This window comes from Patagioenas fasciata, chromosome 1, assembly GCF_037038585.1.
Source record: "Patagioenas fasciata isolate bPatFas1 chromosome 1, bPatFas1.hap1, whole genome shotgun sequence".
In the NCBI taxonomy this organism is placed as follows: domain Eukaryota; kingdom Metazoa; phylum Chordata; class Aves; order Columbiformes; family Columbidae; genus Patagioenas; species Patagioenas fasciata.
In genome coordinates, this window is record NC_092520.1 from 199507873 (window position 1) to 199531038 (window position 23166).

The 23166-nt window shown below is 39.1% G+C and overlaps 1 protein-coding gene across 1 annotated transcript in view; it reads right to left on the reverse strand.

The window, feature by feature from the left end:
• Positions 1–23166, reverse strand: part of SLC2A13 (solute carrier family 2 member 13) — a 154651-nt gene that overhangs the window by 23539 nt on the left and 107946 nt on the right. The window contains exons 5-7 of the mRNA XM_065842048.2: positions 22193–22356; positions 16765–16885; positions 3142–3267 (exon numbers count right to left, since the gene is read on the reverse strand). Of these exons, the coding sequence (XP_065698120.1) occupies positions 3142–3267; positions 16765–16885; positions 22193–22356 (411 nt within the window). The remainder of the gene's footprint in view (positions 1–3141; positions 3268–16764; positions 16886–22192; positions 22357–23166) is intronic.

The following is a 23166-nucleotide window of genomic DNA, read 5'->3' on the forward strand; positions in this document are numbered from 1 at the left end:
TGCCTGTTACATCAGTGTTACCGAAGTACCTTGGGATCCACTGTGAAAAACAGTGCAAAGCTATAAATATATAAACAGGAGGCTTTTCTATATCAGCTTGTGTGGCTGCAGAGAGCTTTAAAACAATATATGACAAGGCCTTCTCTGTCGGTGCCCCTGAGCACCTCTCACCTCGCTGGCAGGTTGCACATCAGGAACAGAGAAGCCCCCGAGCGAGTGTCAGGACAGCTGGGGTCAGGATGGCTGCGGAGCCACAGGGCTCCGTGCACATCGTGTGCTGCAACTGTGGGCACCCCTCCTGGCCACAGCTCCCAGCTTCCCAGCAGGAAAATCATGAAGATGATGTGACCGTAGCAGCAGGGAAACGCTCTGCACGGCACCCGAGCCCAGCAGAAGCCGTTTCTCTGAACCTCCTGCATCAGGCAAGGAAGTCAGAGCTGCTGCTTTTGCTACAGTCAAGCAAACTGAGGTCCAATGAGTCCCAAACAAATCACTCAGGTCTTCCTACTCCCCTGAGCAAAATGAATGGAAAAATAAAACGGCCATATGAGGCCAGTGTAACTCCGGAGGTTTTAAACCATTTAAATCCATTAAGCCAATATGGGATGGCACAAGGCAATCAGAATATACAGGAGCTACAAAGAGGTTGCATGTGATAATTATGGTTATTTGATGTCCATAGATCACAAAATCATCTTTCAAATTGTTAAACCAGCTTCTGATCATAAAAATGCCACATATTTTTAAAATAACTGCCACTGTATACCCAGCACATATGCTGAAATAACTTTATGAAGCAAAGAGATGGAACTTCAAGCATCAGCACAAGTGTGATTCCTTCACCAGTGCTGTTAGTTTGTCTTGGGCACTTGTTCTCCCTGTGCTGCCAGAAGATACAGATGATTCTGCTGCTCTGAGACAACCAGGGATGTAATTACACTGTTTCCACTGCAGCAATCTGCCCATTTGGAAAGAAAATCCTACAGCTTTGTGGGACTGGCTTTGCTGTAAAGCAGACTCAGGATTTGAGGAAGGAAGGTGGGGTGGGAGGTGGGGTGGTGTACCTGGAAGTGAACCCTTGGAAGTCAAAATCCATGGAGATACCCTCTGGACTGGGGTGCAGAAACACACCGACCTGTGAGGAGGAGGAGGTGGTGAAACGCTTGTGTGTCCCAAGGGCTTGGAAGGCACAGAAGGGGCCACCTGACATTTTACAGCTTGGAGGATTGGCTTTTAGAAAACTGCCTGATTACATAGACCAGGTGGAGATGAGATTAGAAATTAATGAACACTAGAGATAGGGATGAATGTACAATCTTTGGAAAAATAAATGTGGAATTGCAGTGGCTTTTTTTCAGAACTTCCATTCTAATGACCACCAATGACTACCAATATTAACATTGTGCAGTTTTCTCTTGAAAGATTTTGAACAGGGTATTTATGCTATGGAATTATCGTACAATATGGAAATATTATATTTTGCAATATGGAAAGGAACTATTTCTACTTTTCTATCTGTACAGCAAGAAGGGTTATGTGAAATTGAATATAAAAGGATTACTGATGCCCACATTTACTACATGTTATACAATAAGATTGCCTAACTAAATAAGTCTGATTTTATCTATCGACTACTCAAGTTTATGTTTCCATTATACAATAAGACTGCCTAACAAGTAAGTCTGATTTTACATATCAACTACTTGTAACAAGTTTATGTTTCCATTTATGGCTGCCTGCGTGTTAGCATGATTTTGCTAACTACAGATGTGCTACTTAAAACTACACCATATATGAAATGAATGTTGATTTGGAATACAAAGACAGATCTGTTAAACTAGAAATATGAAAGTCCAAGTACTGGAGAGCATATCAGCACATTAGGTAATTTGCAAAGTATGTTGTATAAAGTGCCATAGTCACAGAAAAAGCAAGAGAGATGAGATTTTTTAGTTTTCACAGTTATTTATGAATAAACAGTAATAAACCCCAAAGGATCACAGTGCTTTTAAATTAGGATTACAAAGCATACAAGCTACCCTCTTGGCATCTGGAAGGAACCACTAGGCATAATATTCTAATAGTACTGAAATCAAAAGAAGGACAATTTCAGAGTAATTTTAAATTAACGATTTTACAATTAGTAGATATTTTCATAACTTCCAATCATGGTATAGAATGACTCACGGCCACTATGGCACTGGGTTTGAAATCCTGAGAAATACAGAGAAAGTTAAAAAATATAAGAATAATCAAGCTGAAACCACCACACAACCCTCTCCATATTTCCCAAGTATGTTTATGGTGCGTGGGTGGCATAGATGAGTTATGGCAAGGAGGTTTTACCAGCAGTAATTACACATTTTATCAGCAGCAATGATATAATTCCCTCATGGCACTGAACCATTCTAAACTCTAATCCAAGCCTTAATCACCATTAAAGTATTGATAAAGCCCTTACAGGACGTTGTTCCAACTCATAAAGCCATTCCTTAAGAACAGTCAATACTTAATAAAACTTGAAGATTGCTGTGACTTCACAGGAAATCTTTGTGCTCCTTAAGTGTGATGTATTTTACAGTTGCCTTGGGACTTTTGCATGAACGCACACGGTTTTACATCCCAAGCGCAACGTGTGACATAACACCACTTTTAAGCACAGAACAGAGAAATCAGTGGCCACAAACCACGCTTCTGACGGTTTGACCTTTTCAGAATTTTAGCATTTTAGGTTATGTAGCTGAACAACTTGGTTTCTTTAGTAGGCCAATATTAAAATGTGGTTTAATTAAAGCACTGAAAAAGACAATTAATTCAGAGGGCTTTAAGTGTATACCTAGGGAACATGCCCCTCAAACGAATGAAGACATCAGGGAGAAGTAATTTTCCTAATTACTAGTGTACTTTTGCTACACTTGCTAGGTGGCAGACCACACCGAACTGGCTGCGCACATCAGGATCGCGGCTTTTATTTAGAACAGCTGTTAGAATGTAATAGCCCACTGTCGACAACGTCAAGTTATTTTTTTCTTCCTGAACATCATAAGAGTAACATTTTATGTAAAAGCAAAAGTGCTCTCATTAGCATAAAATAAACCATCAGTAGAGCACAAGATCAGAAAATCTTGAATAGTGACATACCTGCCCCACGCTGCTTTCATTGTAGAGTCTTTATCAACAGGAATGCATGAGGACTCAACAACACTTGATTTATTCAATTTGTAGCAGAGACCACAGTCTGGATCTAACATACATCCATTACAATAACTGAAAGAGAAAGAAAGAAATGCTGAAGCCACGCTTTATTCATTTGTACATATCAAAACCAACAGCATCTCCTAATCAATCTTGGGATGCACGTAGTCAAGTTGTCAGTGTTGGAGACAAGATAATAGGAACTGCCCAAAACCTAATACAGATTGTTTTCGCCTTTTTCTGTACCACATTTTGGTGGCCCAGTTGGAAATCTCCCAGTGACATCTGATCAAGCTGTAGGAGAATTCATTCATGGAATGAATTTTAATCTAAAAAAAAAAGAAAGATTGAGGCACATACAGATGAGGCAGTCAGTCTGAGCTCACCATATTGTCTGTGTGTGGGAACTCGGCGCCTGAGTTCTCATGATATTCGATGGATGGAGTCCATATGTCAGCGGAGCCAGCTGACATACAGGCGTCTAGAACCCAGAAATATTCCACTTGCTCTTCACCTGGCACAGCAGAGCGTGCAGTGCTCGCACAGACCATTCCCGTGCAGCACACTTGCCAGCTCCGTACGGACACCTCCCAGCTCCTTGGTAGTCTCAAAGAACCAGAGATGCCTGGATTTGGGCACGTGAGCTATGCAGGAATTCCAGAAGCCTTCATGCAGTGCAGGTTATTGGAAAGCTGCTGGCATGAGCTTCCCCAGACCTTGCAAGCGCTCAAGAACATTGCTGTGGTGGTGTTTACCTTCCTTGGAAGCCATCTCAGATTCAGAGACACATTCTCATCAGTAGAGCCCCTGATACATTCTAAGGGATAACTTCAGGAATTAAAAACAGAAGAATGAAAAACTTCTGAACACAGACTAAGTCTGGAAATTTGAAATTAAAATTAGACTTCGAGATGTAACATCTAGAAACGTATTATTAAGGTGACTAAAACAGCTTCAACATATATCCCTATAACAACAAAACCAAGGAAATAATCCTTTCTGAGTGTGTAGCTTTATCATAACAATGACCTAGTGAATGAAAAAATAATCTGCTTAAGGAACTATACCATTATGAGAAAAAGTAGAAGTGTATAACAAAGTCCAAGAAACTAAATCAGTAAAGCAGATTATGTGGATTTTAAAAGTCTGAAAGTAAATGTTTAAAATCTAGTAATTCAAACTTTTCTTACTATGGTATTTCTAAAAGAGTTATAGTGAGGTCAATTCATATGGAGGTTGGCAAAAAAAAGAGCTGGGAAAGTGTTAAAAACAATGTGTTCATTTGCATTTTCCTGCTTCTCCCAGATTTCAGAAATTTGTGTTCTTTGTTATCATGTGCTTCCTAATTTATCAAATTACTGCAGAATTTCCATGTTGTTTACTTTTTAGAAAATAACTGGTATGTCAAATTCAGGTTTGAACAGCTTTTTCATATATATTTTTATATATATGTTATGAAAACTGCATTAAATTAGCTCTTTAAACAGAGATATAACCTGCAGAAAAGATTTTTAGAATGGAGATTAACCAAAACTTTCAGGTAGAAGTCAATCATTTAACTGTAGTAAACATTTCTTCTCTTGCATATATAAATGAGAAAAAGATACCTCTGCAATTATCAATTATGAAAGGCAAGGACAATTCCAATATTACATTAGTGAGACTTGGTTAGAATTTGTTAATTAATATGAGGACAGCAATGGGCAGCAATGAAAAGAGCTGACAGGAAGAGAAAACTATACATGAATAAAAACGTTTTATAAATCACAAGTGTGTTTAAGCATGTAACAGCAATATTGAAAAGAACTATAAAATTATAGCATCTTCTAGTGAAAATAATCCTATGATATCAAACAGGATTCTGATACATGATTTTCAAACTGTAGAACACTTTCCACTCTAATTATTTTATATATCAAAGTACCTTTTAACAACATGAATTTATAAGGTCACCCACGGTGCTAACACATCCAGCACGGCAGCCTGGCACAGAAAGCAGACATTTTCAAATGTTCCATGCTATCAAGTGCAGAAGTGGATTTTTAAGTTAACTTTATGCCAATCATATTCATTGTGAACACCATGTGCAAAATCTAACACAATAAAGTGGTCTTTAGGCAACAATTCTCTTCAGAAAATGTCAAGGTTCCTCTAAATTTATTCTTTTTTAGGTTTTATTTCAAGCAGAAATATAGTCAAATAACCAACACCAGCCAGACCATCAGCAGGACACAGGAATGCAGAGGAATGACAATGAGACAGCCATGAGCGTTGTCTTCAGAGTGTCGCCAGCAGAGGACAGGATGGGGACTGGACACCTCCTCATTTCCCTCAATGTCCTCACAAAAATCAATGCACGAGACAGATGACCGAACAGAACCATTCCATCCTACTGGGTCTGTGCTCTGGATAACTCCACATGACCTCAGCGGGCGGTGGGTATCAGTAACCAGTCAATTAGGAAGCAGAAGGTATCTTATTTATTCCTTCCCCTCCATCCAGCAGCCCAGAAAAAATGCAAGAAATTTGATTAGTGATCCCAGTGTCTGCCTACACGGCTGTTAATTCAGCTGTTCCTCGGGCTTTATTGGGAATGCACAACTGTGTCTTCCAGTCGGCGTTCAACATCATAAAAGCTGCTGGATTTCATGTCACGCTAAATATCAGAGGTTATACTTACTCATAACAGTTTCAATAATTTAAAACTATTATTTTCCGCAGCTTGTCTTTCAGGTTGAAAAGTTAAATAACAAATATTTTTAAACCCTTTACCTTTGGGTTAGGATTTTTTGCCATTAGCTACATAGTGAGTTTATACACTCAGGCTTTGACTGTAGATTTTAGAGACAAGACCAATTTATGTCAGAGGAAACCTGGAAACTGAATATACAAGGCCTTTCAAATCTAACTCCCAGCAGACTTAAGGTAGGTGGCTGCTGTTCAGACCATCTAGCATTCTTCTGTGCTCTGTTTTATCACTGATATAAAACCTTTACGTTGACTTCGATCAGGTAGATAGTCACCACCTTTTCCAAGATGACAGACATATTTTTTCTTCCAGAATTCCAACGTATGCACATTACAACTGTTTTATACACAATAAAGAAATCTGTATTGGTTAATAAAGACTAATGATCACTGAAGATGTAGCATGAAACAAGAAAGGAAGGGGTTTTTCTTAACGAAGCAATTTAAAAACAACTAAAAAAATAATGTGCTGAAGCTGTTTACTCCAAATTTCTGTCTCAAAAAATGGAAATAAAATATATAGTAGTTTCAGGCTTATGCTCTTCTTCACTTTAGCCCCATTACTATTTACTAAACAAAAATATTTAAACAATTTGAAACTGAGCACATATTCTTACAAAGAAATAAATTAGTAAATAAATTAGGACACAGTATACCAGGAAAATAAATGCACAATATAATACTTATTGACGTATATCTACTACAGATCTCCTTCCTGTCCTTCAACGTACCTTCTTATCAGCCCTATCCAGACATATTGAAATATATGTCAGAGTATAAATCTATAAAAACACTGATACTTCTTCAAATCTATACCACAGCTGAACAGCTCTATAACAGAACAGTCCAGGATGTCTATGTAGGAAAGGAAATTTGCATCCAATGATAAATGTGAAACTTCTTTCCTGTACTTTATCCTAAAATATTTATATTCATGCTTAGGTTACGAGCTAGTGTCTTGGAAACAGGTTCCTCCACAAAGAGCCAGTTTAAAATTCCCAAGTAGGGTGGTTCTCAGTCAGACTGACAACTCATCAAGACCAAAATACATGAGATTATTTGATTTTTATGAAACCAGGCAGCATTTCAGCACAAAGGTTCTACAACGTGTCTAGTTCTCTCCCTGCGTACCCGCTGGGCTCTTGGGCAACCCAACAAGGCAGCAAGTACCTAGACTTCAGATGCTTCAGCTTACGTAGCAGAACAACAACAACCAGGGATGTCAGGCTTCAGAAGTCCCAAGATGTCCAGTTTCTTGGCAGCTCGGTGGCATGAAGCCTACACAACAGAAGTCCCAGTAGCCTGGCCCCTCAGTGCACTGGGAACTGCCAGGGAATGGGACTTCTGGGTTCCTGCTTCATTGTCAGAGCACGTTTGCTGACAAGCTGATGGACCTTTAGAAGACTAGATATCCCCAAACCTGCGATTCCACATGCTGATTCTGCCAGCACAGTCAAGGCTTCCATGCTCTTATGTTCCCATTATCTGAACCCAAGGGAATACGTGACATTCAGAAAGCCTGACTGCACTAACCCCAAGGCCTCTTGCTAGCAATTTCTTGCCAGCCTGAGCACTACCAGCTTTCTGGATGTTCTGTTCTGGAGCAGTCTGCCCCATTAACTGCTCCTGAGGTCACAGATTGGTCCCAAAGATCACAATTCCTTCCCCTTTCACAAAGAACGCATATAGATGAATTATTAATGGGCTTGCTGTGCATATTTTTCTTGATAACAAAATTGCTGTTTTCTTTCTTCCTAACAGTGTAGTCTACCAGCCTCTAGTGCCGTTTCTAAAAAGACTGAATAAAATCTCTGACCTGCTAAAGCGACCCTCCAGATGCCAATGAAAGGTTCACAATTGTTTCTTCCCACGCGTTTTTCTCCACTACTTAGAATATTCTGTACTTACATTTGGTTTGTCATGATATTTTGTGCTTTAAAATTTGTAAAATGACCTTGTAAGTGTGACTTTCCTATAATTCTCAGGAGCCTCTTAATTTGAGCCGTAAATTGTACCTTGCCACTTTTTGTTGAGTGATTTAGCAGTAAGACCTTTGTCCAGTGCCCTTGTTCTGCAAGTGCTGTTTCTCTTTGTCTGATTATTTTGCCTTTTTCAAGCTGAACCTCACTTTCTGAACTATTCATTTCAAAACATTTCATCAATTTTCACTTTTGCCACATCATAAGGAACTTATAATTTTGCCTTCCATATTCTGTTAGCCAATCATAAAACTATATCAACATGTTACTGCCATCCAGTTACAGAAATACAAACTGAGGTTGATATTATATCATGGACTGTGTAGTTCTTTTCCAGAATAACACTTCATTACTTTTCCAGTAACACCTGATTTCATAATATTCTACTACATGGGTAGCATGAACAGCCTCTCAGAGTATCCAAATGTCCAGAAATACGGACGTTTCTTGGGGATGGACTCTTTCTACTGTTTTGGATTCATCAGTCCCCCTGAACACATGCTGCACAATCAGCCCATGTATGTGAAGAAGTAGCTATATGCGAAAATCTGATACACTCACAAGACATTTTGGTCATGCCCTGTCTTCTTCACAGAATAAATTCTGCTGTTGTGCACCTGTTGAACCCACTGCTCCTGCTCTGCATGATGCTCATATTGCTAAACAAGGTTTTACTCATAGGGCTGTAGGAACAATAAAAAAAATCTCAGGCAGGAAAGCCACAATGTAGGGACAGAAGGGTCTTGCAATATCTACTGAGGATTAGCACATACCCCCCGCCAAGAGAACATAAGCTGCAGATTACCTCAGGCTGCAAAGGAATGTCATTTTGATTGTGCTGCTTGCTGTTTGCCATACTGGAGACATGATCCTAGGCCAGGTGGATCTTCCATCCTACCTGGTATGCCCTCAGGTTTACTCTTTGCTCTCAAGACTGGTTACATACACAATCCTCTACCTCCCTTAGCAGGTGGTGTAGTTGCTTTCCAGCTCTTTATAGAAAAACAACATAGAATCACAGAATCATTTTGGTTGTAAGAGACCCTCAAGATCATTGAGTCCAACCATAACTTAACTCTAGCACTAAACCATGTCCCTAAGAACCTTGTCTATGTACCTTTTAAACACCTCCAGGGATGATGACTCCACCACTTCTCTGAGCAGCCTGTTCCACTGCTTCACAACCCTTTCCACAAATAATTTTTCCCTAATATTCAATCTAAATCACCCCTGGCACAACTTGAGGCCATTTCCTCTTATCCTGTCACTTGTTACCTGAGAGAAGAGACCAACCCCCTCCACACTACACCCTCCTTTCAGGTAGCTGTAGACAGCGATAAGGTCTCCCCTCAGCCTCCTGTTCTCCAGGCTGAACAGCCCCAGTTCCCTCAGCTGCTCCTCATCAGACTTGTGCCCCAGGCCGCTCACCAGCTTTGTCATCCTCCTCTGGTCTTGCTCCAGCACCTTAGTGTCTTTCCTATAGTGAGGGGCCCAAAACTGAACACAGTATTTGAAGTATGGCCTCACCAGCACCGAGTACAGGGGGACGATCGCTTCTCTAGTCCTGTTGGTGAGACTGGAATCAAGCTTTCCTTGCTTCTGTGCTTATATTCTTTACCCTACAACCAAAGAATGCCTCTTCCTCCAGCCCCAGCCGAAAGAAAATGGCCAGGATATCTGAGCTGAGTATCACCATTCAGAGCATGCCTACCTAGCTGGATTCAACAAGGGACATGGGCAACTGATGAACTGAAATGAGAAAAACAGCAAAGATATTTAACTCAACAAAAATATAAGACTTTTGGACAAATAATGCAGTATATTTATTAGCTCTGTTGACACGTGAGAAGATTGGTGTATTTGGCTTTCAGCCAGCTACACAATCAAAGAGTTTAAGGGGTTTTTTTTGTAAATGGCTTACTTCATTTTCATACAAACTCATTTCAGTCAGGTACTAGGACCTTTTTTAAAACTTCCTGATGCTTGTGTCTGAGGTCTTGTGCTGTTTGCAAATGCTTCACCGCACCTCAGGCAAGAATTTAAGCACTTTGTGATACTTCTGATGATTCCTGTGTTGCTTCCAAAAGCTAACCATTAAATTCTGATTAAATATCACTGGCCATGGGGGATGCTTTAAGTAGTTAAAATGTGTGGTAACTGCAAGATACCACTCCAAGCTGTCATATCTGGGACACATAAAATACAATACTTAACAAAGAATGAGAAAAGCCTACTTGGACTTCAAGAGCACTTTCCTGCTATTACAGGAGACATAAGTTTATTTGCTGAGGTCTCCTGGCAGTCCCTTACGTAACACATGTATCCACTCAGTGATTTTCATAAAGACAAGCTACTATTTATAATCACAGTACTCACACGCTACCTGCAGTTCTGTAATTTACTATGCAGCTATTCAAACAGGTCTAAATCACAGTCACATTCGAGTATGATCAGCTCTTCCTCATCTTCCAATCAAGCTCCATCTAGTCCACTGACACTGTTTTTCAGTGTCTCCTTCACAGGTAAGTTCCAGACCAGTACTGAATCCTTATCCTTCATGATATGCCAGCCACGTATGAATCCATTAGCTCTCTTCAAACTTCCCTTAAACTCTCTTTTCCAAAGACTCATATGCCTCAACTAAGCAACACAATTTTATATACACTCAGAGCAACTGGTTTTGGTGTCTTGGTGTTTGCTACTTCTGCTTTAGACCCAAAGAGGACCCCAGTGGCTCATCCATTATTCATACCTATGATAGTCCTACAAGGGAACTACTCTCTACACTATAGCTCTGCTGAAGTCATCACGGTTACACCACTACTGCTATAACCACCTTGGCAGCAGACTGCGCCGGAATGCTGACACCACATGAAAAATGTCCCAACCTACTCGCACACAGGTATCAATTGTCTCTTGTCCTTGACAATCTTTTTTTTCTGAATTTATACAGCCCCCAGCACAACAGCTTCCTGATTTATGCCTGGAACTGAGCAACACAGACAATAAATAACAGAAACAACTGTCTTACACGTACCTTTATTTTGAGTGTAATGGCAGTCTCCGTAGAATACTCTGCTTTTAAAGCTACTCTTCCAAAGAGACCCTACACAGAGCTATTATACTATACTGCCTGTTTCTGGGCAGATCAGATACAAGCCTTGTTCAAACTTGATTAAAAGCATTGTTTTGAGTTTTTGTTTAACAGCAAAGTTTTAAAAGTATTAGCAGAGATGTGAAGTGTTAATAGGTCCCTCAGTAATGGGGGGTTTGATTCAAAGACAAAGTGGAAATGTTAACAATGGTCATAGGGTCTGCATTATGCTGACAGACAGTATAGTTCAAGTAAGTCATTTCTCAGACCTTTGTGTTTAAATTGATGACAGGAGTTTTTCCTCAATCACATTAAAGATGCTTACTACATGGAACTGACATATTCCTTCTTGTCGTTCATGATTTTTAATTAAGTTACAAGCTTTGATTGATAAGGAGCAACATGCCAGCAGGTAGAACATTATTACCAAGTGATAGATCCTTATAGTATCTCCTTAATAAATTTCAAGACATTTTGAGGTCATTTTACAGTTCTACAACATACACTGCCTCTCAGAATTTTAATTACATTTCATAAGAGCTGCCAAAAGTATTCTCAAACATGTTTATCTCTTTACATACTCATAATTTTTGGACTTAATAGCAGAAACACATTATCATAGTTATTACTGCAATTCTCAGTTATCAGATGACCAGCAGCTTACTCACTTTGACATTAGAAACAGAGAATATTTTTAAAAATACTGGTTCTGTGATACAGTGACAGTACAAAGAATACCAACATCTAGTTTGCGACTAAATAAGATTGTCCATCTCAACAAAACAAAGTACGATAGCTAATATACTTCCTATATGCATCCTAAAGCTATTACATACAATAAAACCAGCTTCGGTTACTAGGTTAGCTGAATTTTTCAGGACTGATCCCAATAATATACTTTGCTAAATTAATGAAGAAAATTTATATTTCTGCCTATTAGCTATCCTGTAAAATTTCTATGTAAGAGTACTAATGGTGCCTTCATCTCAGTGGTGTGTATTTGTACAATGAGCTTAGGAACATTAACCACGTGAGGGTGACTAATTCAAAGATGAACAACACAGTCCTTGTGTGCTCAGCACAGCTGGCACAGCCTGTATTATTTTAATCAAACTCTGAGGACAATTGATTTGGGAAGAAACTTGAAAAAGTTCTTGTGCACAAGTATTTCCCTAGTATATGAGCTTCAGGGTTAACCTAAGCCTAACACAGAAGTTACCATTTTCATATAGTAGTTGATGCAAAAAATATTGCTTAAGTAGAACAAATTCACATTCTGTCTTCTACAGCTGACCATGTCTCAAGAAGTGCAGTAAGAGAGACAGACATGCATAAAAGGAGACAAAATGGCCAAGAATACAAGGCAACAGGAGAAAGGTTGTTTTCCAGAAATGGGTGAATGTCCCAGCGAAAGGCAGGGTGGGACAGTGACACCTTTGATGCTTTAAAGATTGGGAAAATGCAGTAGGGTACCTGCTTAAGACCTGAGGGAATGGCAGGAAGATGTGCCGGCGAGGTTTGGGTTGGACGTTTGGAAAAGGTTCTTCCCCAGAGGGTGCTGGAGCACTGGAGCAGGCTCCCCAGGGAGGTGTCACAGCCCCAGGCCTGACAGTGTTCAAGAAGAGACTGGACAACACCCTCAGACACATGGTGTGAACTGTGGGGTTGTCATATGCAGGGACAGGAGCTGGACTCAATGATCCTTGTGGGTCCCTTCCAACTCAGGACATTCTATTATTCCATGATGACTATGATAGTACACATGCCCTAACCTTGAACTCCATCCAGAACCAGGCAAGTCCCCATTAAAAATGGGAACATGTTTATAGAATTTTGAATAGTCAAAATGTTAATAGGAATGGCTAGCTTGTATTTTTATTTTTAAGGTTATAAACTTCGAAACGATGCTGTTCTGTACTCTTAAATTTACCTCTGAGCTTCACTGTGGCCTTGATAAGTAACAGATCACAGCTACTGAAGAGATTATAACAATTCAAAGAAGATAAGTGGTCACACTGCAAACATCAGAACGATCTTAAACAGATTGAGTGTGAAAATGGAGTTCGATTTAAAGATGGCACACAGATGAGCATCCACCTTACCCTTCCCCAGTGAGATACCCACTCACTTCCACCTGTGAGAAGGCAAAGAGAATTTCAGTGTTCTACTGGGTTTGCATTACTTCCATGATGTCCTTGTGAATGAGGACTGCATTCATTTTTTTTTCACTGATTTACAGATGATTTTCAGTTGTTGATCAACTATGATATTATATACCTCTAGACCAAATGAAATTATTTTATTTTATATTTGCAGCCTATCTTACTGGTTTGCAAGCACGTACAGGTAACCTGTACCTCTCTTTGCACAACATTGGTCTTTCAGAAAGTAGTATTCAAGGTGCTTTTTTTAATCAGGACTGTGACTGTGTTCTTTATCTGCTAGTTTGTTCTGTCTTCATTATTATTCTAGCAGCAGGAATTAATCTGGGCAGAGGAATATGGATCTGAGGGAACAACAAACAAACAGACCATTTGTAGTAGCTCTAAGGCTTCCATAATGGATACCCACACTCACTCTAGCACAACAGGTTTGCAAACATGAAACGCATTTTCACTCCGCACAGTATCAGTGAAACTTTTGTCAGAAAAATATGTTTTACCAATGATTTAATAACTTGTAAATACATTTTGGTGGAGAAAATTAAAGTTATATTTAGGAAACACTCCTATACTCTGAGATGGCCAAGGTGCAGACAGGCTTAGACTCCAGCTAAGTGTATCTCACCTCAGAGAAGCACTGTATCACCATTCAGTGAAGGAGACTATGAGCTGCATTTGTGTAGGCACACATATTTTAAAGGGGTTATGGTGGCAACAGGGAGACGGCATTACATGTTTATCATCTGAAGTCCTGCTGTCTTTTTGCTTTTCCAAAATTTCTGAGACTTCTTCAAGGCTTGCAAGATGAGATGCTAAGCAACATGAGATACCAGCAGTTACACTGAAGCAAGCTAATACATGGATTAAACAGTAAGAGACCACTGCCATTAAGTTGCTTCATTTTACGTTGATTGGGTAACTTATTTGTAACTATTCGTACAGTAATATTTGCCACCCGATGTGGTGGTGATCTGTACGGCTCCTTTAATGCTATTAGACTTAGAGCAGTGTAGAAGATATCCAAAATTGGCATTATGCAGAATAGACTTTTACTTCCAAATCCTCAGGTTTGAGAATCTCTTTGACTCAACTCCATAACTGCCCTGGGGATAACTTCAGGGCCCAAAAGGAGAGAGGTGATCCCCACAAAACACAGCCTTTAGCTTTCCTTTGGTTTGCAGCCTCCACCTCCTCTTCTTTCCAGTACTGTGCTTGTTAAGCTGCAGTTCTTCTAACCCAAGTGGAATGGTGAAGATACCATGTATTTTCTCACGATAAAATAACTTCTTTAAATTTCATTCAGCTTGTTTACCACGTGCACAGAACACAGCTGTGTCTCGAACAGCCATGTTTCCAAGTTGAATATAATGTATGCCTGTATGTTACCCCCTTCAGAAATAATTTAGATAAAGGAATAAATTAACATATATTTCCTATACACAAGAGCTTGGTAGAAAGGCATGCTGAAATTAAGCTCCTCTGGAGACATCACTGGAAGTAAAATGTTTAAAATGGTTTTCTTCCCTTGATCCATGCTGAAAACGAAGAACATTTCTTGTACTTCTTGCTCTCTTGGCTGAAGACACCTGGAATTTTGAAGCTTCCTGGTACAGAGTCAATGGATGATATAACCTCCCAAAATGGACACTAATATTCACGATGCTGATGGAATATTCCTACTCCGGTTCTAGCAAGATCAGGGTTTGGTGATGTTTTGAGGCACGAAAATTGATATCCCAAATATAGTTTTAGATACACAAGTGTGAAAGTCATTATTAACCATATAAATGCCTATTTTTAAAAAAACATTTCAAATAATGGGTGCTATGGCCTACGTCTGTGATCTGTGGGCAACTTCATCCATTTATTAGTTTCAACTCTCCTTGCTTTTGTGTCTCTTTACCAAGGTATACTATCAGACTAAACCAGAAGCAACTAAAGCTTTCCCCTGTGTTGCTCATTATTTCACATACCCCTCTACATGTTCACTTTTATCTGCAGAATAAGAGAGATCCTCCTATTTCAAAATATTCCCAAATTAAAATAATTCAATTATTTTATTGCTCTTTTCTAGACTCTCTGAATTTTTATCATATCTGCGTTTGCTCGCTTCATATCAGAAATGGAAATTATGACAGAATAAAATATCCCAATAATTCATGAAAAAACATGCTTTTACTAGAAGTAGCTGCTTTCATTTTTCATGCTTTTGCCCAGAAGCGCACACCAAGTAAGCCACATCCAGTCTGTATTTCCTTCCCGACTAGCTGTGGTTAACTGGAAAATGGAAACTGCATTGAATAATTTTTCATTACTTCTTAAGGTGGACTAACCATATTTCTTTTACACAGATTTTACAATGTTTCAGGTTATCTAGCTTTATTAGATAACAAATAATGAGTTCTGCAAACGGTGCATCTGTACTCTCCACACATCTTTTCCAAACAGTTAAGTCCTAGGCAAATCCTTCTGACATCCTGCTATTAAAGTTATCTCACTCTGCAAGCAGAGCATTTGACAGCTCTTCCCCTCTTTGCATCTTTTAACCAGATTACTTGCCATTTGAAAAAGCTGTATAGGCACATCTCAAAACTTGCAAAACATAGTTCATTCTGTAGTAGAAAACAAGTAAAAATACAGTTTTGGCATGTAGGGATCCTCACATCTGGAAGTATCTAATGTCGCAGTTATTAGTCTCTATTTACACTCTTCTGAAGACCCTCTGTCCCCTTCCCAGGTACCTATAAAGCTTCAGATCCCCAGAATCTTTCACCTAAGACCTTGTTCTGGCATATGAAAAGCCACGAACCATATTTCTAGCCAATACTGCTACGAAACTAGAAGCATACCTCTCATCTCTTCATACTTATCTCTATTGCAAATACATGTAAACCAGATTTTGAATGTAAGAAATAATTTCTTCAGCCATTTAAATAGGGAATTTTCTGCTCTGCCAGCTAAATGAACGTAAGAGTACTCACACACGAATAAAAACCTCAAAATACATTTACACATTCTTTGTTAAGAAGTAACGTTACCTGAAACTATTGCATATGAAAGTGCATCTTCTGCCCACTATAGAAAAAAAGGTTAAAAAAAATCACATTTGTTTTAATTGTTACTTGATGTGTAATTATCCGAATGGTTGTTCTTTTTATTTTTCTTTTTTCCATGCAGGAAGACAAGAGGCAAGGAACACATCATCTTGAAGAGTATACAGCTGTTACACATGACAAATCTACAAGCAGACAAATAACAGCAAGTATATTTACAAATCACTTTTAAAACACTCCTAGCTTTGTGTCCACTATAAATTGCAGCAGGTGTGATACAACAGAGGAGATCTCAACTGGAGAGTTTGCTGTTTATCCATCTTATTTAGTCCAAAAATTTAAAAGGATTAGTCAGAACTTTTAAGAAAATAATCTGATTTTCTCTGTTGAGGGAAGTTAGGATTTTAACTTGAGGTATCGAGTGCAGCTCCTTGTACTAGACTTAGTGAATAATTGCCCATTACTTACACTAGGTTGTAAAACTCAATTCAAAATAATCTTCAAGAAGATTGGATGAACAATTGAAATCTCACCTGTATTTTGTGCAGGTAGAGTTTTGATGTGAAGGATCTGGTGGGTTAAGTGTGATTCTTGGCGAGACCTGAGCTGATAGCAAAAATCCCGAAGCTAGGATAATGAGTGCTACAGCCGTACCTAAAAATACAGATAAAGAACAATGTGACATTTTTCTCCAGAGTACATGAAATAATTCTCTATTGAAATGAACTATGCTTTGGAAAGCAAGGCACCTCATTACTATGCACACAGCATTGTCTAAGAAGTTGTGATGAGAACCTAACAAAAACACACTTGGCTACATCCACATCTTGAATCAGGTTAGATGTTAAAGTCAAGTGCATTGGGTTTAATGTTCAGATAATAAATTAATAGGTTTAGACATTTTTTTTTAATACATGGAATTGAAGACTGGATGAATGAACGGACTTTTTTTTTATGTTGAAAATAACGCTGTAAAGGCAAAATTTAATAGTGACTTTGAAAGCACAACACTTCTTCCCACACCCAGACTTGCAGGCTTTCCTGAGAAACAGAAAATAGCATCAGCTTTTTCATTGACTCTGCTTCTCTTTGTGAAATGAGAGAAATGTGACTTCTCATAAAAATACCACCAAAAGCCGCAACTGCAATTTTTGATCTTGTTCCAAAGAGCGCACATACCACCTGCTACGAAAAAGTCCCCTTCTATCTTTTTGCCCAACTAATTCCTTGTGCACAAGCTGGGCAAAATGATAAGGAGGAAGATGACAAAAACGTTCATACTTTGTACAACGGGCCATTAGTAGAACATAGCCCATAGTTCTCCTACCTCCTTTGTCACATACACGCACTATGCTGCATCGTTTTTATGAAAATTTATATACTCCACAGCAGGATACTACCCTAACTGTCCCAAACTCAGACTTATAAAACATTTACATCATGCTATTCAACAAGGCATCTAACTCTATGTTGCATAAAATACCCTGTATACCTCCGTATACTCACTATTCATGTGGCATGTTTGAGAGGCTGCATAGAACATGTATAGCCTGATCTACAGACTACCACTACTAAAACCATAAAACTAGTGATAACTTCATTTGTGAGCTAGTTACTAATGATGTGCTACACAAAACAGTCTCACAAAGCGCTGAAGCACCTCCCAGGGAGTCGGCAGCACACGTTTGCAGCTGTGCAATGATATAGCTTAGTGGCTGAGGGCAAATCACGTTGAGGGCAATTCTTGATTCAGCTCCAAGTGCTCCTCATCTTGTCTTTGCTCTCTGCACTGGAAGCTCCTAAGTAATTTTCTCAGAAATGCCTCTGTGCAAACCTTTAGAAAAGCCACTACATTGAAAACCTTCACGTGTCACTCTGGTCATCTTTAAGAAATGACACATGATCTGGTTTTTATGTTGGGCTTCTTTTATTTTTGGTGGGCAGACAGGATGTTTTGGCAGTTTCGGGCATGGGTTTAGCTGTGTTTTTACAGAGAAGAGCAGGAGTTTCTCAGGAGGCAAACCCACTAAGTAGGTGAAAAACTTTTTCTGAGATATAAACAATAACTTAAGGACCAAGATCAGTGTAATAAAATGATTCATGAATGTGGCTGTGCAGCAGCCATGGCTAAAAGGCATGAATATGCACAAACCGGAGATGACTGGACCACCTGAACTGAGTCAACTCAGACCTTAAATTCAATCATAAACTATACGTGGAAAAAGCGCCTACCCACCATAAAATGTGATTTAAGTTTATGCCACACTTGGCTTTGTACTGCTGTGGCTGGTAGGTACACTAACAATCCCAGTTTTCTGGGCTGGCTGGATACTGCACTAGATTTACTGTACTTTCAAAATGCCATAAACCAGACAGCAAATATCTTTAGACAGGGTCTATAATCTTATTTATATTCATTCTAAATATGCTTTGTCTGTCTTTTAAGTTAACCAAACACACTGCCCACTCACCTCCAGTACCTCTGCAAATGTCTTATTTCTTTGGAAAAGTACTGATAATGTAAATTGGGCAAATCAAGTTTATTATATATTCATTCTTTGGGAAGTTTGTCTATAAAAAAAAAAAAAAAAAGAAGTATCCTGAAGATAGTTTAGATTCTCTCTGTTACAAAAACAGATAGAAATTGTCCAATGCCCAACTACCACCATGCTTTCAACCTGACATTTTCTGAAGGGGAAAAAGGAAAACACAAATAAAATGAGTAAGGCTCTTGTCAAATTTGCTGCATGTTTCCAAATTCACAGTTTTAAAGCAAGAAATTAACCAAAGAAAAAGATCAAAAGAAAGATAAAGAAATGATGCCCAGATATAAAATGAATGGGAAACTAAAATTAATCAGTAACCATAGTAAAGAGAATTAAGAAAGTGTGATTAGTTTCCCTAATGCCTTTGAATCTATCTGAAAGGTTGCATTTTTCAGAAGTTGTTAATAGATTATTTTGAAAATGATAAAGATTCATTATATTATGTGTAAAATAGCTCTTTCCCAAATGTTTTCAGAAAGCAGGAAAAGCTGCATGAGATTACAGAAGTAAACTACAGTATGTTGGCTTTTAATCAAAATATTAATATTACTATCTCTCTATTCTTGTAGGTTATCATCTAACAAACATCAAATCAATTAACCTTTACCAAAAAAAATCCCCACACCCTTGCAGCAAGAAGTAGTAGTTTTGTCTTCATTTTATGTAATGGAAGGCTGGGGCACACCTGGCTTCTCTGAAAGCCAAAGCTGCAGCCAGGGATAACTCTGCATGAAAGTCAATGTCCTTAGAAATGCAAACCAAAGTAGAGCACTAAAATATAAGTTTATCCCATATGAAAACTCATAATGGGAAACAAATGCATCAGCAGATTTAGCAATTTTCATTTTATTAAACAGGCTTCTCAGTAAGGAAAACACATTACATCCACAACTACCTAAATCAAAGCACAAACATTGCCTAAAATGATTCTAAATAGTACAGAGAGAGAATATATTATTTCATTACTGTCAGTATTTGTATTTTCCTTAAGGAGGGGCTGTGTGATAAAGGACACAGCAAGCAATGCAGCATCGATCAAGTGATGCTGCAGACTGCCCACCGACCACAGAAAGACCAAGAATATTTTTTATTTTTTTTTACAATTACTTTGTGTCCAAACATCATAAACTAATCTGTCTTATTTCCATATTCTTCCCCATTCTATGACTTATATGCTTTGTAAGAGACATTTATATCTACGTTTCAAACGTATGACCTTTGAATATGTAAATCAGAGCCAAAAAGCTCTCTAGTTCTGTGACTGTATGAGAAGTCCACACAGGAATGACACCTATACAGCTGGGTCCACATGAGCAATAACTCTGGGGGGGCTGGACAGATGTATGAGGTATCAAGGCCAAATACATAAACATAGAAATACTCCATTCCAATAGAATATTAAGGAGAGGCAGCACCCAAGAACCAGAAGTATGGGTGCAGCGCCAGGAGAGATCCACTTTGTGGAAAGACAAGAAAACTGACCAGTACACAGTGGAAATTAGGTATTGAGCACAGGGAATGGTACAGAACCAGGTTGTCCCTCTCTGGAAGACTGGGCAACGGCTGAAGACATAAAAGAACTTATACAGAAGGTGTATTTTAACTGATCTGGAGGTAGACTGTGATAAAAGTAGCAATTTGAGATTTTTGTTGACCATTGTTAAGACATAAGGAATGTGCTCCTGCAATATCCTCTGTCATTACCACATTTCTGACCTTGGATCATGAAATATGCTTCAGGTTTCTTGACTCCAAATTTAAACAGTAAGACACTAAATAAATTTTTATTATAACTTGGAATACCAAATTGCCTCAAACTGCATGTTTTAATTAACAGATTTGGGTAACTGTGCATCAAAGCAGACGCGGCACTGTGCCGCCTATATAAATGCATTCAAATACTGTGAGCATAGATTAACTCCCGCTCCTTGGGAACTGCAGATGGCCAGCGACTTGGCAGGTGGTCCCTGCTCTGCTGTGCTGCATTAGCTACAAGTTTGGATCCCTGACAGCGAAAACAGAAGAAAATATGGAGACACTAAACCTTCCCAGCTAGACGCTTGTGAGTGTTATTTAGAGAGGAGCGGGAACTGTTTCTCTCTTCCAAACTCTGTTCTCGGAAGCACCTGAACCTTTCAGACGTTCAGCCAGAGGCAGGTATTGGTCACAGGTCACTTCAGTCAGAACGAGCACATAATGTGGGAGCAAATGGGGACTTACTGGGTAAATGGCAGGAGGCAGCTGGGTGTAGGCAAGGCTGCTCGCTCTGCCTTTTCCTCATCCAAGAGATGGCTACGTGATGAGTTGTGGCGTTGGAATATTTGAAAAAAAGTACAAATCCAGAATTCTGTCTTTCAGTATCTCATACAGGAGATTAATTAAGATCACATTACTGTAGGGAACGTATTTACTGCACTGTATATGAGATAACTATGCAAAGAACTGCATTAGTTTTTAAAAAGTGCTGCAACGGCTATGCACTATTCTTTCTCCAGTAGTTCTTGATAAGATGTTCTGAATTCACATTAATGAGCCAGAAATTACATACTGTGTATACACACATGAGATTTAAAAACTAACCAGCTGTGAAGTTCCAAGCACTTGATTCCTTATACTGAAGGAAAAAAAACTCAAAAAGCTAAATGAAAACATTGTGAATCATGACTTGAAGGAGAAACCACACCTAAAAACGTAACATGCTAAACCTCTGTTTTTTAGATTAGCCTTTAGCTGTGGTTCTATCCTGCTAGTCTTGAAAAGCTATATCACAGAATCACAGAATGTCAGGGATGGAAAGGGACCTTGAAAGATCATCCAGTCCAATCCCCCTGCTGGAGCAGGAACACCCAGATGAGGTTACACAGGAAGGTGTCCAGGCGGGTTTTGAATGTCTGCAGAGAAGGAGACTCCACAACCCCCCTGGGCAGCCTGGTCCAGGCTCTGTCACCCTCACTGAGAAGAAGTTTCTTCTCAAATTTAAGTGGAACCTTTTGTGTTCCAGTTTGTACCCATTACCCCTTGTCCTATCATTGGTTGTCGCTGAGAAGAGCCTGGCTCCATCCTTGTGACACTCACCCTTTATATATCCATAAACACTAATTAGGTCACCCCCTCAGTCTCCTCTTCTCCAAGCTAAAGAGCCCCAGCTCCCTCAGCCTTTCCTCACACGGGAGATGCTCCACTCCCTTCATCATCTTTGTTGCCCTGCACTGGACTCTCTCCAGCAGTTCCCTGTCCTTCTGGAACTGAGGGGCCCAGAACTGGACACAATATTCCAGATGTATGATTTCAGGGAGAAGATAAGGTCAACACTGTCATTTTAAAGAGGACTACCACGATAAAATTATCACTTGAAACTCTGTTTTCATTTTATTAGTAATATGAGGAACATATAATATACTAATTAAGCACTCACCTGTTAAGCTACCAAGTGTAAGTTTCCGGCGACCCATTCTTTCAACAAGCCAGACTCCCACAAGAGTAAAGATGAAGTTTATAAATGCTGTCAGTGCAGCCAGCCAGATCGCCAGCCTGTCGTCTTCAACTCCCGACATCTGCAAAATGGTAGCACTGTAGTACCTGCGAGCGGAGGGAGAGACAAATACAAACAGCACTCATTTCAATTTGGTTTACGTTAGTGTTTCTGTTTTAAATCGAAAAAGATCATAACGAATATCAAGTGTGGCCTCCTGCATAATGCAGCCACAGACTGACACTCGATTACCCTGGGAAATCCAGCACAACCAAGCCATGACTTGTGCTTGACTAAACTTTGGACTGGAAGACATCAAGAGACGAATTGCTATTCCCTTGGCTGTTTACATTTTCAATGGTCCATCATATTCTGCTAGAAATGGCGTTTGCATTTTGAATTTAAATAAATCTAGCTTTCAAATCCAGCTGTTCCTTTGTGTTCTATCTTCTTTCTGCCAAAACATGCAGGATTTTAGCACTCTGTGTACTGTCTAGGGAAAGATAGCTCAAAAATCAAATACGTTTTCACTCCTGCTAAAGGTCATACAGAATTAATCTATGGCATCTAACACATTGCAAGTGACACTTGCAACCTTCTGGTTTAGGTTTTGCAGTTTTATTTCACTGCCACTGAAACATCCAAAACCTTCTCTGCTGTATTACTTTCATCTTAACCAGAATACGATTGCTTTGAAATGCCTTAGCACCACATTGCAGGGATGTGAATCTACACCCAACAGGAGCATTTGACAGAAGTTTCCACTTCTCTCTAAAACAAATAAACCATTCCACACAAACTCATAAATAAATCAATCCAGCAAAATGAAAAGGGAAAAAAAAAAAGAAGCCTTCTACCATTTTTCACAGAAATCAAATGAAGACAGATATTATATCTATGTTCTCAGAGAAAGCTAA